We start from the raw sequence: 17,139 nt of genomic DNA on the forward strand, positions 1-17,139 counted from the left end.
ACTGGGGGGCATGGCTCAGTGGTAGAGCAGCTGCCTAGAATCTCCCAGTGAGGGGTTGGGAGGTGGCTCAGTGGTAGAGCCCCTGCCTAGAATCTCACAGTGAGGGGCTGGGGGCATGGTTCAGTGGTAGAGCCCCTGCCTAGAATCCCCCAGTGAGGGGCTGGGGTGTGGCTCAGTGGTAGAGCCCCTGCCTAGAATCTCACAGTGTGGGCTTATACTGGGCTCAATCCCTAGTATTAGATATACAAAAGGGGAGAAAAATCAAGATTTTGTGTCTTTTTTTATCACTGCCAACAGAGAAAGCCTGACACGTTAGCGTATATAAACACAGGTTTTATTGCTTGTGTGTGGGAGAGAGGGTTTCAGGTAGATTTTGATACAGCTGCTCTAAAGATGCATTCTAGATTGATTCTCAAGCCCTGCCCCTCGCCTTTTTCTGCATTGCTGTCATTCTCTCAAGCATAGGTTGGCCTCTTTCTCATTGCTACCTGTTTAGCCCTCCCCACTGCACAGAACAGATAGAGCTACTCTGCATCCTTAGAGTGTGAGACTGAGCCCCCTTGACCAGCCAATTGGAATCCACTTCCCAAATAGGCAGAGGTAGGAAGGGCGCTAGGGAATTTCTATCAAAAGACCACACCTCCTTTGCCCAAATGACATTGACTTCCACAGGCGGGGACTTTGGAAAAAGGCGTTTATTGGTGTGGTGGTCTCAACACTCCCCATGAATCGGAACACACGGCCCCCAGGGCCCCCCTCCCACCACCCCTTATAGCCCTCCCCCTCCCCACCCCATCCCGGACCCTGGGAATGGAAGACAATGTGGGATGGGGCCCACGCCCCCGTCTGAGGTACAGTCACTGCCCCTTGCCTCCCTGCCCCTCTCTGCCCTCATCTTCACTGGGCTCTGAGTGGTGTGGGTTTTGGGTGTGTGGTTACTGAATTTAGGGCTGGTGGCATGGTGCCTCTGCCTGGGCTCAGGATGTCTGTGTGTCTCCTCTCTCCCAACTCTGTGAGGCCTGATGTGTACCCATACACAGAACCTGTCAGCTTCCTGTGTGGATGACAGTGGCCCACTCTGGGGGAACTGCTGCTAGTCACAGACTCTGGGGCAGGTGAAGCCAGGAGCTATTGCTGGTCAGTCGCTGGTGTGCATGTGTGCGTGCATGTGTGCATGTGTGTGCATGTGTTTGTGTGTGCATGAGCGTGCATGTATGCATGCTGTGTGTGTGTGTGTGTGTGTGTGTGTGTGTGTGTGTGTGTGGTCACAGCAGCCTTTGGAGGTATTATGGGTTGAGAGGCCAGGGACCAGGTTGCCAGGGAGCCCACACTTATGGGCCAGCTGCTGGGGCCCAAGGGCGTCTGGAGGGTGCCACTGTGGCCAAGGAGAGTCTGGGGGTATGGGTGGGGCAAAGCACTGAGACAGACAGGTGACAAGTGCCACTAGCCTATCAATTGAATGGAAGCACCGATTGGCCCGGGAAGAGGGCCAGAAAGTTCAGGGGAGGGAAGGGGAGAGGAGGGGAGGGATAGGGCAAGGGAGGTTTCAGGCCACTGAGCCAGTGATGGAGCCTCTGGCTGTAGGCAACTGGTGATAGAGCCGGGTGAAACAGCCTTCATGGAGATCCCCACCTATTCAAAAAGGCTGAGTGACACCTGACACCCACCCTACCTACCCCTTCAAAGGGAGGAGAGGAGTAGGTGTTCATGCATATACAGAAGGTGGAAAGCTGGCAATCTTGTCAAAGCTTCCACCATGAAGCCCCCATACCTACCTCCAGCCAAAGGAAGAGAGGCAGCAGGAATGGGCTAGGGGCCATGGGGGAGTTAGTGCCAGAGAGGGGGGCCTCCTGGTTCCCTCCCCAGCACACCTTCACACACACCACACACACACACACACACACACACACACACACACACACACACGAGCCAGTTGACAGCCTGAGCTAAGAGAGGGGTGTGGGGTGGCTGGGGGTGGGTCACAATTGGAAACGTGAACGGGTGGCGAGAATGGCTGTAGAAAGATGCATAATTTTGCGTTATCCCTCACAGTGATGGGTTCTCTAAAAGACCTTCCTCCTCTTCTTTCTTCCTCTGTGGTTAAGAGCTCTTCTGTCCCCCTGGAGACCCATGGCGCTTGCTCACCCCCTTTCTCTCGCTCCTGGCCTGAGGCCCCCTGCAGGGGGTGGTGCTCTGTACTGGATGGCACCTACATTCTCCACCACAGCCAGCTCAGGGCAGAGAGGAGGGTCAGGGGCCCAGGGGGCCTTGGGGCTGAGTTCTCCAGGGATCCTGGGCCTGGGGAAAGAAAAAAATGGTCACAGGGGATGCTGGGACGATGGGGAGGCCCTTCAGGTCTCTCTCCTAGGTGCCTCCTCTCCCGTTAGCCTTTGAGGGTCTCTGTGATCAGGACTCTCTGGGGCGATGGGGAGACCCTTCAGGTCTCTCTCCTAGGTGCCTCCTCTCCCGTTAGCCTTTGAGGGTCTCTGTGATCAGAACTCTCTGGGGCTTGGGTTCCCTGTGCTGCCCTTTATCTGTTTGGGTCTCCATCTCTGCCAGACCATCCCCATTTCCTTTCTGATGCCTAGTCTGGATCCTTGGGATTCCCTTTTCCCTGATTTCTAAAAGTTACCTTCTCAGTGCCCTGGGAACTTCAGAACTGCTCTATTTGCTTGACTGTTTGTGCATTTTGTTTTGTTTTGTTTTGTTTCGTTTCGTTTCGTTTTGATATCATTTTGTTTGCTTTGCCAGGGAGGGGATGTACTGATTTGCACAAGCTAGGAAAGTGTTCTACCTCTTGACTCACACTCCCAGGCCCTCACTGGGGGATTTAGGCAAGTACTAAGCTACATTCCAGACCTCTCTTTACTTTCTATTTCACAACAAGGTCTCACTAAGTTGGTTAGGCTGGACTTGAACTTTCAATCCTCTTTCTTTAGCCTCCTGAGTATTTCTTTAGCTTCCCTACAATACAAGTCCCACGCTCAGAGTCACTTTTGACCCAGCTTCACTCTTTGGTCACACCTTTTGTACCCAGACAAGAAAAACCCCCTGGGCTCTGCTCCCAAACAGCTAAGGATGCTGAGACTGGATTCCTGAAGCAGCCACCTCATCACTCTGTGCTCGGCGGTCCCTCAGACAGCAGTAAAAGTGCTTGTTAGCCACATATTGCTTACTGCTTAACAGCCTCCAGTGGCCTTGGCCTCCAGTACAGTAAGTCCAGGGCCTTTGATCATTGCTGAGAGACTCGGAGTTGAGTTTCTAATAGCAGCCAAAGGCTGCCCTCCTTATTAGACTACTCCCCTTCCTGTACCTTTGGACTCCTTGTTCCCTCTTCTGCTGACTTAAACAGGGCTCCCCTTTCTCTGATGACCCTGTCTCAAACTAATCATCCCCAATCCTGTCTATATTTTTCCACGTATACCTGTTTCTTTGATATTGTCTATTAGCCCACTTGCTTATTGTTTTCTACGACGCCATGGGAGTCCCCAGACCTTGAACCCACTATGTAACTTCCTGCCTTCTCCTTCTGAGTGTTGAGATTACAAGTGTGCGTCACCAAGCTGGCTTTAAATAGTGATTGGGGTCGTATCTAAAACTTTATGCATAGCACGCAATCACGATACCACTTGAGAATCGGATTCTTTACTCTGTGGCACTGTTGGAGTTTCCTAAATTCTGGTCAGGTGCTGTCCCTATGTCCCTCCCGGCCCCATCCGTGCTCTGCCCCCTCAGCCTTGTCCCACCCCGCCACCCGGCGCAGACGCACGCAGGAGCCGCATGGAGGCGCTGGACGCTCCGAGCCGGTTGGCTGCACGACAGGTGTAGTTGCCATAGTGCCTGGCGCTCACGTTGGCAAAGAGAAGCATAGAGCGGGTGCGCTCGGTCTGCACCTTGAGGCCCTCCGCAGAACCGCTGCTTAGCCTGCAGGAAATCCGGGATCAGGGTTGGTCTTGGCTTCCCTTGGGGCGCAGTGCCCAGTTCCTCCACATACACTCAGGCTCTCTTCCTCAAGAGACCTGGAGCTCTGCTACGTACCCCAGGGACCCCTGGCTTCTCCACGGATCCCTTATCCACACACCAGGGTCATTCAAGAACATCCCTAGTGTGCGCTCCTAATCTCCAGTGTCTCTTAAACTCAGCCCCAACAGTCTCTTTAAATTTGACTTTCAGACACTTAGCATCGACCCTCGACCTTTGGTGAGGGCACGCACTCCCAGCATTCATCAAATTGATGCCCGACATAGTCTTCCAGGAGCCCACAAATTCTCCCGTAACCTAGAAATTCGTCCCTAGTCTCTCAGGACCCAAGACTCCCCGACTTTGCACTGCTAGGTTGTCCTGCTTGCCTTTGTGATCCGGGACCTAGGACCTCCCTCCCCAACCCTTTTCCCTCAGCCCTGCCAGGGCAGTCCTTACAGCCTGTCATCCTTGTACCACTGGAAATCTGCGGGCGGCACAGCCATAGCTTCACAGCGCAGGAGCGCAGCCCGGCCCAGGGCGGTGCGCGCGCTGGTAACATCCGTGATGGTCGGGGGATCTGAAAAGGAACAGAGGCCAGAGCACATTCTCGCTGCATGGGGACTTCGGAGTCCCATTTCAGCATCCTCCTACCTCAGATCTGAGTTCCCACCTAGCTTTCACTGTCATGCTGCAGACCCCTCCTCCCCCAGGAACCCAGAATTGGCCCCTGTGCCCCCTTGATGCTCACAATTCACTGTGACCAGCACGCGGCGGCTGTCGGGCGCTGAGTTCACCCCGTTGTGAGTAACGCATTCATATTCCCCGGCCTGGCCCCGCTGGATGTCTGAGATTTCCAGGATCTCACCCTCTGAAGTGAAGCCGTCTGTGGGGGAGGTGGGGATGGGGAGCGGGGCCGGACACAAACACTTAACACGGGACAACACGGGCACAACACGGACACACATCAGCGGGGCGGGCACAGCAGGGCCTGGAGTGCCCGGGTCAGTAGGAGCCGGGAAGGTCTTGTTGGGGCAGGATGGGGCTAAGGGTTGGGCTAGGGAGCTCAGAACCCAGTGGAGAGGGGCCTAGGATTTGGGGTGCAGGAGACCTAGGAATCTCCTATATCATGCTCAGGGGACTCACTTAGTAGGAAGTGAAGCCAGGATCTTGGCTTTTGGTTTTCAAGGATCCAGGAAAGACAGACCCAGTCAGGGAGGGTCCAGAGTTCTTTTGGGGTTTGGAGAACTGAGACTTGATGATTCAGATTGGTAATCCAAATACCTCGGGTCTTTTTAACTGACCCAAGGTCACAAAAGACCATCTAGAACTTATGGAGAGTAGGATTTAGGGTTCAGAAGACACCAAGGGGGGATATGAAGGGACATGAGGCTAGACTTGGCTTCCCACTCTCAGTTCATCTAAGGAATGGGACCCAGTGATGGTCATTATGGGTCTGTAAAGAAGCAGGAAGATCCAGAGACTGGGGTATCTGGGGATGGAGATGATGATACGTCAGGCAGCTTGGTGGTTGGTACCTTTTGGGAAACTGGATCTCAGAGCTCATTAATCGGGCTGTGGGTAGAGAGAGGGAAGCCCTTGATTGCCTCTGGATCTAGGGCAGAGGCCCTAGAATGTGCATTTCTGGAACATTTCCAGGTGTTACTGAGACTGAGGTCTGGGGACCGTTCAAACCACTACGCTATCACATCCCTGCAGAAGTGAGTAAGGAAATGAAGGTGACAGAATGAGGGGAGGGGCGGAGGGCACTGGATGCAGCATCACTTATAGCCTGACTCAGGAGACAGGTGGAGGGAAGCTTGGGTGGCAAGTGTCATGGGAACACTGTGGCACAGCCTGCACATCAGGTGGGAGGCCACCAGATGAGGGGATTAGGGTCTGGTAAGAAATGGGGGTCAGGGTGGGGAGGAATGGAGTCCCCAGAGGGCTAAAAGGGGACCTGGGGCTCCAGCTAGGGAAATGGGAGACCTGAAGGGCCCAGATCACAGATGCGGAGGATCCTCACCTCGGAGCTGTCTCCAGGTGACAGTGGGCTCTGGCCTTCCCACAGCCAGGCAGAGAAGATTCACATTGCCCCCTTCATTCACTGCTACGGGTGAGGAGATGTTCACAATACGGGCAGGGACTGGAGACAGAAGCGAGAGTCAGGGTGAGGGAATATTCCCAGCCACACAGACAGAAGCTGCACAGTTTCAGACCCAAGATCCTCACCTCAGACCCAGCATTACAGACCCCAGTTCTCCTCCATTAGGCCCAGGGGTACAGGCTCAGACCCTACTCAGACCCCATGGGTGTAGACTCCACACTACAGCCCTCCACCCTCAGACTTAGGACTCCCAGGCTCCAGCCCTCCTCCTTCACACCTAGGACTCCAGATGCAAATCTTATTTCCTTAGTCCCAGGCATCCAGACTTCAGCCACCCTCCCCCAGAACCAGGAGCAATACTCATACTCAATCATACTTCTTCAGACTCTAGGGTGCAGACCCCAGCCCCCCACTCCTTCACACACACCCAGGAGTTCAGACCACAATCCTATCCCATCAGATGCAGGAGTCTAGACTTTAGCCCTCCTCCTTCATAGCCAGCATGCACACCTGACCCCTCCTTCCTCATATCTAGGACCCCCCCAAAGCCTCTCTGTTAGGATTCTGTCTGGACCCCACCCCCACAGTTACCTGGCAACAGCCAGGTATGCTCCTCCCCACAGTTATCTGACAAAAGCCAGGTAGGCCTGGCCCACTATAAAAGGGGCTGCTTGCCCCCTCCTCTCTCTCTTAACCCTGCTTCTCTCCCTTACTCTCTTGCTTCTCCTCTCTCCCTGTTCCCTACCCTGCCCCTCTCCACGTGGTCATGGCTGGCCTCTACTCTCTCCCTCTCTCTGCCTTTCTCTCTGCCTCTACTCCCCTCCCCATGCCCTGAATAAACTCTATTCTATACTATACTGTCATGTGGCTTGTCTCTCAGGAGGAAGGGAAGCCTTGGCATGGGCCCACTGGGGGAATCTCCTTCCCCCAAACCCTGCCAGAACATATTCTTATAGCTCTCTTTTTATGATCACAGCACTCTCACTGGGAAATGAGTGCAAATAGGAAGAGAAAACCAAGCTGGTGTGTGTCCTCAGTGCCTAGAAGAGTCCCCACCCATGGGTAGTTTCAATCACACAGCTCAACAAGTTCATGGAGCTGTGGATGGGTACCTCTTCCACTGCCTTGCTGGAGACTCACTGTGGGGCAGCTCCCCCTCGTGCTCTGTTGAAATCCACAAGGGTGAGGTGGCTCACGCTCCTCTCACTTGTATCTCAGGGCAGTGGCCAGCAGTGGCCAAGTGCACCCAGTGCAGGCTGTTCAGCGATGCCTCCTAGCCTGCAGGCTTGTCTTCCTGTCCCCTCTCCACTTGCCCTCATTGTTACACAAGACTCACCATGGACGATGAGGTAGACCTGAGTGGTGTAGGGCTGGTGGCGGGTCTGGAAGGAGCAGGTGTAGAGGCCCTCATCACCGAGCCCCACCTGGGTGATGAGGATGGAGAATTCCTCAGGGGTGTTGATGAGCAGCCGCACCCGGGGGTCACTTGTCCAACGGTCATTGCCCGCATACAGGATGTTGGAACGGTTCAGCCAGGCTACCCGGGTCACATGTTCATCAATGAAGCAGCTGGGGAGGAAGGGAAGGATGAGGAGAGAGGGCAAGGGTTTCCCTGCCCACCTCCAGTACACCTGCCAAACCTTTGGAGGCAGGCCTTGCAGTGCCCACTGTACAGGAAGAAAGAAGCCTGGAAGCTAGACTTCTGAGGGGCTGCTGTGTGTTGGGGTGGGGGGAGAGGGAGGGATGCAAGGGTTGAACTCACACAGAAGTGGAAAAAGAGTTAGACAGAGATCCCAAGAGAGAAGAAAAGAGATGAGTGAGCAAAGATAGACAGAAAACCAGAAAGCAGAAAGAGGGCAGAGAGAGAGAGAGAGAGAGAGAGAGAGAGAGAGAGAGAGAGGAAGAAAGGATGAGATAACAAGATATTGACATAATTTGAGAAATATAGACACACATACAAAGAGAGAAACAGATCCAGAGAGAGAGAGAAAAGAGAGAGAGAGAGAGAGAGAGAGAGAGAGAGAGAGAGAGAGAGAGAGAGAGAGAATATGAATGAGGGATAATGACCTTGCTGGGGGAGAGATCCTAGTTGAGGAGACAGGGCAGCAAAGACTGATAACCCTCACCCTGCTAGCATGCCTGTGGTCTACAGGACTTTGGATCCTAATGCTTCCCATCTCTTCACTTTTACAAGAGCAGAAAGGTTTATGGGTGGAGCTCTGCTTAGTGTCCACACCCCTCACAGCTGGCTCCAGATGCACATGATGTCCCTGGGGCTTTCACAGAGCCCCTGAACTGGGATGTACCTGAGGGTGGCGTTGTCACCTTCACATACTGTATAGTTGTCCGCCGGTGAGCTGAACTCCAGGCTCTGGGACAGCAACCCTGCAGAAGGGAGGGATTGCTCAGCCTTGGCAACTGGGGTGAGGCCAGCTTTAGCTCTATTCATGGACATGCACACATACACATGGTCCTGGAGACACGGGCATCTGCCTCCACTGCCACCAGAATTTATCGTTTTCAGAAATCTATACACATCAGACAAACTCGGACTAGACCTGTATGCCATGTCCCTTCCTCTAGGTCTGCTCTGATGCATAAACAGTATGGAACTCTTGTGGAACTTACAGAGATGACACCCAATCACAGCCCATCCACACAGACAAATGTACAGAGACACATCCACACAGAGACCTGCGCACCAAGACACAGGCATGCACAGATCAAATGCAGTGACCCAGACATGCATACACATCTAAGCATGCAGCTACATGAGTAGGAAGACCATGCCCACGTGCGAAGTAAAGCATTTAGAGACACATTAGTGTGCACTGACTCTGAGTTACATAATATGGAACACTGTGCTCTGGGCATGACATGATTTCTGTCTTGATATTGAAGCACCACATGAGATGTTTGCAGGACTTGACTAATACTCCCTTGTGGAAATGATGCTCCCTCTCAAAGCATTGGTGGCAGCACAAGAATGGGTCATGCCAGTTCATGCGACGGTACATAGAAGCCCCCTCAGGAGGAGCCTCATTAACTTCCCTAGGAGGTATGGGGGAGTGTATTAGTCTTTGATAGTGTTGCTGCCAGCATGTTGCCCACATTCCTGTGAGTCACTCTCTCCCATGCTGCTGTGAGTCACTAACACCCACACTCTAATGAGTAACCCCATTTGAACTCATTGGTCCACCAGACAGACTTGCATTTTAGAATCATTTCTCTGATGTGTTGTTTGTGCCTTGTCTGGGTGGGTAGACATTTCCTTTTGTTGTTGTTGTTGTTGTTGTTGTTGTTGTTGTTGTGTATGGTGTGGTGTGTGTGGTGTGGTGTGTGTGTGTGTGTGTGTGTGTGTGTGTGTGTGTGTACCCTTGGAGAGTCTGTCAAATCCCCAGCAGCTGGAGTTACAAGGCAATTGTAAGCTGTCTGATGTGGTTGCTGGGCACTGAATTCAAGTCCTCTGCAGCAACTGCCTTCACTGTTAGCCATCTTACCAGCCCCACGGATACACGTTTATTCAAGTCTCCTCAGGAAAAGCCACACAATACATAGATACAACACATATGTATGCAGACAGATATAAGTTCCGTACACATACATACAAATGTTTAGGACTCACATGCATACATATGCACACACAGAAGCACAAATGTGCACATTCACACAAAGACTGATACACATGTTGTGTACATGAATGAAAATGTACTTGCAACAAATATACATGTATTCACATGAACAGGTGAACATGTATGCACATAAACACACATTAACTCAGACATACATGTACAAACACACACAGAGAAAGCTATCTACAGATGGGCGTGTATGCACACCTTTAGGCACCTTGTGTAATTGAACACAAACCTACACACACACACACACACATACACACACGCCAGACATACGTGACATGCCACTGCTCACAGTGCATGCCCAGGCCCACTTGGCATGGTGTATACCAGCAAGGCCCAATCACACCACCACTCAAGTCTCTATGGACCGGGGCCAGCAGGCTGGACCAGAGCCAGGAAGTGGGGGCTGGGTAAGTGGAGGCGGAGGAGACGGCGCTGAGACGAGGTCTGGCTGGATGACCTTGGATGATTGGAGCAGGAGGGCCCTGAGTGGGTTGCCCTGCCCCCAGCCTGGGAAAAGAAGCTAATTAATCTAATGAATTAATTGGCCGTGGTGTCCCAACGACTCCCCAGGGGCCTTTCAATCAACAGCCCCTCAGGATGGAGCTAGGACAGAATAAATGCAGTAGACTGGCTAGGCTGGGGTCATTCAGGCCATAGCCATTGCTGCTCTGTGAGAAGTCTGGACTGTGTCACACACGCACAGGTAACAATGGGATGTATACACACATACCCACCCAACCTGGGCCCAGAAGGAACACAAAGGCAAGGCTAAGCCAGCTTCCCTGCCATGCATGTGGCTACGGCCCATGTCAGACAGACTTCCAGCCCAGACACACGCTCAGAAGAAGGTCAGTACATGTTGTAGAAGTCAGTTGTCTCCTAGGAGCCGACAGCCACACTCAGCCACAAGCGGACACCGAAGGCCAGACAGCATTGGTGCAGAGTCACCCCAGTTTCCCTTCATGGTTCCACTGACAACGGCCTTGCTCCCCATACACGGCTGCAAAGTCCATTCACCCAGAGCTGCAGGCACGTGCCTGAGCAGATACTCTACCCACTTTGGAAGGCTCTGGACCCCACTGAACCATCTGTCCAAGGGGACAGACTACCTTAGTGTCACATCCCCTCCAATACACAGGGGCTGCCCTATCTAAGAATCTGGTAAGTAAATCACGAGGTCACCTCTGATCAGGTTGTGCTTGGCTGAGCATGAGCGTGTGTGTGTGTGTGTGTGTGTGTGTGTGTGTGTGTACATACAGAACAAGTCTGAAAGTCACAGACCAAAATATGCATCCAGACTAAAGGAAGTGAGGGAATGTGAGATTTAGTTCAGGAACAACAGCCGTGTGTGGTACCAAGATCCCTTCCTAGGCTGGCCAACCTAGACACATCCCACAGCATGCCAAGCTCTGGTAGTTTTGTAGACAAGGCCCTCAACCTCAGCCCACTGAGGGCTGGAGGTTCCTGGGTACTATAGGATACTTAGCTCCCCTACCCACAGTCGTGACAACCCAGGATACCCACAGATATTGCTGGAAGTCCCCAGGGCTCTGAAGAGAAGACAAACAGGGACCAGTGAGCTGTCCAAGGTGCTAACCTTTGAAGCTGACATGTCCAGTCCCACTCACACGGGGAGAGTGTGGGAAAGAGGGCCCTGAGATAAAGAGTGGAGACCCAAGTCACAGGAAGTTGCTCAGCCATGGTCCTCCAGACACAGGGACCAGCATGAGGCTCCCTAGCCATAGAACTCATGTAGACCAGGATAGCCTCAAACTTACAGAGATCCGCCTGCCCCCTGTCTCCCCAGTGCTAGGACTAAAGGTGTGGGCTGCGATGCCTGGCCCCAAAGACAGCCTTAGGCGTTCACTGAACATAAATCCTCCTGCTATTCCCTGAGTTTCCCAATTGTTGCCATGTCTAGGGCTGCAGCATGGTCCAGTGCAACACTTGGCCCACAGCAAGCCTCGAAAGATGTTTAATGTGCTAATGTGTAAACCCTGCTAGGAACACTCCTAGGCTCCACCAAGACTGGTCTTCCTTCACACAGAATGTGGGGACTGTCCAGTATACCTAAATTCACACATGGCACCCATCTCCCCTACAGATTAGATATGTTTTAGGGGCACAGCCTCACTGTGACTCAGACCTATATTCCCCAGTGTCTTCCAGCTCCCGTTGGAGTTGTCTGAATAAATATGAATGGATGCCTGTGACTCTTCAGCTCTTGAACTCCTTCTCATTCCTCTAGACCCCAACATAAATACTCCATTTAGGAAGAGCTCTGTGACTGCTCAGGGAAAGTCTCCATGCCCTGCCCTAGGTGGCCAGTTTAGATGTCTACAGCACCTCCCTCACCTGACCCGGAGTTTCTGGGTGATGCAATTAAAAAATCAAGATTCAATTATTTGTACTTTATGTGTACATATGTGTGCCTGTGTACATTTATGTGCACCATGTGCATGCAGAAGAATCCAGAGAGACCAGAATAGGGTGTTGGATCTCCTAGGAGTGGAGTTAGTGGCAGCTGAGAGATGCCATATGGGTACTGGAAGCCAAACCCAGGTCTTCTGCAAAAGCAGCAAATGCTCTTACCCACTGGGCCATCTCTTCACTCCCACATGGGTTTTGTCATTTTATTTTATTTTTTGTCTGTGTGACCCAGGACTGTGCCTTGCTCGGATCAGGGAGGGACCTGTGGAGGGGAAGGAGAAGGTTCTAAAGACATGTAACAGATTTCAGAGAAGCCTGGGCTAGGAAGCCCAGTGTCTACCCTGCCATGTCCTGACTACACATCCCCACGGACTGAGCCTCAGTTTCCCCATCTGAAGAAAATGAAGAATAAGAATTTGATGCAAGTTTTTCTGAGTGGTGCCTTGAGATGAGACAAGCAAACAGTATGCTTAACACTGCATCTGGCATATAAAATAGCCTGGCACGCCTAAAAGCATTTTTTTTTTTTTTGAAAGAACTGCAAGCTGCTTTCCCTGGCCTGGTGTCAGCCTCCCTGGCTGGGGCGGAGGAAGGACTGTCTAGTTGGCTGATACTTCTGAGGTCTGCCACTCATGCAAGACACCCTGTCAGTATGTGTTCTAGCAACCCTGCCCTAGCTTGCCCTAGGAGTGGAATCTCAGGTTTAAGGATCACCCCTGTCCCTCAGGTACAAAAGTCCCTCCGTCTCTCTGGGACTCAGTCTCTCCGCTGGCAAATGAAAATGATGATCAGCCTCCCTCTTCTACTAGATATGGATCATAGAGCTACTGTGAATGTCAGGCGTGGTGGTTCATACCTGTAATACCAGCACTTGGAATGTGAGGAAGGAGGATTGCCCCACATTTGAGATCATCTTAACTACAGAGTTCCAAGCTAGCCTGGGCTACAGAATGAGTTCCAGGCCCGTTTGAACCATATAGTGAAACTAGGTCTCAAAAATAAATAAATAAGTAAATACATACATACATACATACATACATACATACACATAAATAAATAAAGTGAGGAAGAGAGCTGAAGGGCTGGGAGGCATCCTGTGAGGTCAGGGCCCTGCTCTTGTGAGATTTCCAGTCTAGACTAATAGAATAAATCAATAAATGGAGGCCGCAGTCAAAGGAAGAAAAGATTTCTGAAAAGCTCTGTGTCCAGAAATTAGAGGTGAGACTCTTTGGGAATCTGGATGAAACTCAGGCAAAGCTGGGACCCTTGGGTGAGGACTGGGCCTAGAATGATCCTACAGTCCTTGAAGACATTGCTAGTGAGAAACCTGGAGTCTAGAGACTTTGTGGGAGTTCCTGTAGGCTGCCCAAGGAAGAGCTGCAGAAGGGTTAATCTCTGATATGACAGGCACCCAAGAGCCCACCTCTCTGCTCAACTCGGAAGCCTGGAGGCCTCCACCCAGGCAACATCTGGGCCCTGAACATCAATCGATAATGCTTTTCTGCAGGTTTCCTGGGGACTTGTTCAAGGCTTCTCTTCTTTCTCAGGTCTTAACCCTCTTCTCACCTTCCTAGGGGTCATTTTCTGAATGCCCCCCCTCTAAAATGGACAACACATTCTCCAGGATACTTCTGGCCCCTTCCCAGAATGTGATACTCTCTAAGATGGACTACCTACTTGTTTGCTAGATTTTTTTTCTCCATCTGATTCTTGATGTCTCTTCTTTCCACTACAGACTCTGTGAGACAGTGCTTGCTCTAGCTTGCTCCCTACCCCCCACTACACACATCCCAACTCTCAGGAGCTTTGCTAAGCTGATGAAGCAGGTGTGGAGTTACCCGATTGCAGTCCTGGTGCTGAGGACAGTAAGACATGACAACTGCTCTGAGTTTGAGGCCAGCCTGGGCTATCCACAAAACAGGAAAACTGCGTTCCAGACCAGCTTGGGCTGCCAAGGTTGATGGCCTGGGTTCAATACCCTGGACTCACATGGTGGAAAGAGAACTGATTCCCACAAGCTGTCCTCTGACCTCCAACACACAAATAAGTAAATGCAATATAAAAATAGAATATTTGAAAAAAGCAAAACAATGGGGGAGGATCAAGAGTCAGAGCCTGGTGCAGGGAATGGTGGGTGGGGTGACACTGGGCTTCATCCCTGGCCTCTGTGTGTGCTGCCATCTCCCCCTCCAGCTGCCACACCAGCAAGAGGCATCTCCCCACCAACTCACTCACTCTGTTGATTTTTTTTTTTTTTTTGGTGCAATTAGCTTTAAGACAAGGTCTCAATAGCTAAGTAGCAGAGGCTGACCTTGAACCTGTGGTCTTCCTGCCTCTGCCTCTCAAGTGCAGGGAATACAGGCGTGCAAGCATTCTACCAACTGAGCCACACCTCCCAGCCTAGTTTCATTTTATGAGTGAATATGTAAATGTGTGGATGGTTTAGTATAAAAGATCTAGGGGGGTGAGGAGTGGAGGGGTTAATTGTAGGTTTGTAGTTACACAGCCGAGGAAGTTTTGCTAAGTGTAAGTAAGCCAGCAACAGAGAAATGGGCTGGCGTGATTTCTACTTCAGGATGAAAATGCTAACGAGAACCAACCAGGCCTTCTTGGCTTTGCATTGGAAGTTGTGTGGAATGACTTTGTGAAAGGAAGAGAACACCAAGAGTATGCTCCTCTGCTGCCTGGCCTCTGATCCATCAGCTTCTCTCAGGAAGCTGTGTGTGTTAGAATTGGGCATGGTAGCCCATATTCATAGTCCCAGGATCTAGGAAGAGGCGGGAGGATTGCCTTCAGTTCAAGGCCAGCATAGTCTACAAGTATAGCTACAAATTGAGACCTTAGCCTGTATATATATGGAATGGTCCAGGCGTGTCCCTGTATCACAGCAGTCGGGAGGCTGAGACACGAAGATCACCCTGAATTTCAAGGCCAGGCCAGCTTGTACTACGTAGTGAGACTGACTAGAAAAATACATGACTATATGTGAGCAAGCTGGGGTCAGGGACTTGGCTCATAATGCTCCTCGTGAAAAACATGGCTAAAACATGGATGCATACTTTACAAAACAGAGTGTTTTTCCCCTCCAAAGTAACAGTGGGATACAAATGGGGCACCTACCCAACAGGTAGATGCATCTTAGTTCACCCCACTGGGTCTCACCTTCTCTTACTTGGTTTTCAGATGGAGTACCCAAGGCCAGAGACCTGATCAAGGTCATACGGCTTTGCCAAAGGTCCCCCTCACCCCGGGGGCATGTACATATGAAGATTTCTCAGAGTCAGATTAGCAAATGGGACAGTCAGGATCTTAAGAAGAGAGCTGGGTAGCAGTCAGGGTTCAAGGGCGTACAATGAGAGGGAGGAAGAGACAGATGCCAAAGTGAATGAGGGTACAGTATATAAGAGAGGGAGTAAAGAAAGATTAGAGACTCAAACATGGGGGTAGTGGTGATGAAGCTCATGTTAAAGAGGCAGACGTGTCACTGAGCTGAAACCAGCAGGGATAGGAAAACAGCCTAGGGAGATAGGAAATGTCACCGTCAAATAGCAGAGACTGGAGACAGGGTCCCATAAATAAGCGGGAAGAAGCCTAAAGTAACAGAGAAAGGCATCCAGCCGGCGGTCACCAGGTCAGGCAGGGCTCAGCCTCGGACTGTGGTAAGGGGTGGACTTTCCGGCTCAGTCCACTCCTGGCAGAATCCATGCCCTCCCCCAGTGGATCTGTGCGTGGGCGTCCTGCATGGACAGGGTCCATTATGTGACTCTCTAGTCTGCAGGTGTGGCTTGGCTGTGAAGCTGTGATGTTTGTGTGGCTGTGGGTGACTTGATTGGAGGACCAGATAGCTGCTTCCCTTGGGGCTTCTGGGGTCACAATGTTGGGGACTACTGTCCCTGATGGCATAGCATGACCCTGATTCTGTGATGCTTGATTGGACAAGGCCTGGAGGAAGTGATGTGGAAACACCAAGTTAACACTTTCCTGGCTTCCTGGGTCCCCACAGCTCTTCCTCCTGTGTTATTTCTTTGACTATATTCTCCTTGACATCCTCAGGCCAGGACTCATTCCTGCTGTTACAGAGGGTCTCCAGGCCCACTGAACTGGCTGAGACCAGTAACCTTGGGACCCTGCATTAACTCTTTCTGTCCTGCCGTCTCCAGCCCCGACTCCCACCCCTTCATCCATCCAGATATTCATTCAATCAAAGACTTTAGATCAGAATTCTTAGCCCAGCACCTCAACTTTCTGGCTTTCCAGGACCATCTCCCAGTTAACTGCAAACACCCCAAGTGCTGAGAGGGAAACCCGGATAGGGAGTTTCAAACCTTTTCCTGATATTCCTGGGTCTGGGGATTTCAGTCTGTGGACAATCTGTTCTCATTGCTTGCTAACCCTGGGAACACACTCCCTCCTCTACCTTTACCTAAAGACTCAGAACCCAGTCCCCAGGCAAAGACTGCGCAGGGAACCCTCTCCAAAAAAAAACGCCAAGACAAGACCTCCTCCACAACACAGGGCATCATTCCAGGCCTGGTACCCCAACTCAGTTTGGAGACACTGCCCAGGTGAGGACTGTCACCCCAACGTCTGAGCCTCTCCCTGACCTAGAGCAGTGCATTCTTGCCGCCCCAGGCCGGCAGCAGGTGTCTGAGACCCCCTTGCTAGTGATGGAGTAACTGACCAGATGAGGACGTGCATCCCTGTGCCCCAGCGCGCATCCATGCACCCAAAGACCTCCTGCCCAGCCAAGGACTGCCGCCCAGGTCTCTAGCTCCAGACCTCCGCATTCCCCCCACCGGGGGGGAACTCCCTGTTTGCCCCAGCCCCGGTCCTGTACCCCTTCCCAGGACCTCGGGGTTCCCCGCCGAGCCCCCCCCGCCCCCGGCGCTGCGGTACCTCGGCTGATGACGGCCAGGCCGGCCAGGGCGGCGGCGGCGAGGAGCCGGAGCCGGGCCCCGGGCGCAGGGGGGGGCATCGCGGCGGCGCGGAGGGGGAGGGGAG

The 17,139-nt window shown here is 52.1% G+C and overlaps 1 protein-coding gene across 1 annotated transcript; it reads right to left on the bottom strand.

Moving 5' to 3' along the window:
- Positions 1-318: 318 nt before the first annotated feature.
- Iglon5 (IgLON family member 5) lies at positions 319-17,133 on the bottom strand. The gene is made up of 8 exons (XM_031386296.1): positions 17,035-17,133; positions 8,374-8,452; positions 7,404-7,636; positions 5,987-6,106; positions 4,712-4,846; positions 4,420-4,540; positions 3,770-3,924; positions 319-2,298 (listed from the first exon to the last, which is right to left on the bottom strand). The coding sequence occupies exons 1-8, from the start codon at positions 17,111-17,113 to the stop codon at positions 2,210-2,212; spliced, it is 1,011 nt and encodes a 336-aa protein (XP_031242156.1). The 5' UTR covers positions 17,114-17,133; the 3' UTR covers positions 319-2,209.
- Between the last annotated feature and the right edge of the window lie 6 nt (positions 17,134-17,139).

This window comes from Mastomys coucha, unplaced genomic scaffold, assembly GCF_008632895.1.
Source record: "Mastomys coucha isolate ucsf_1 unplaced genomic scaffold, UCSF_Mcou_1 pScaffold21, whole genome shotgun sequence".
Taxonomy (NCBI): domain Eukaryota; kingdom Metazoa; phylum Chordata; class Mammalia; order Rodentia; family Muridae; genus Mastomys; species Mastomys coucha.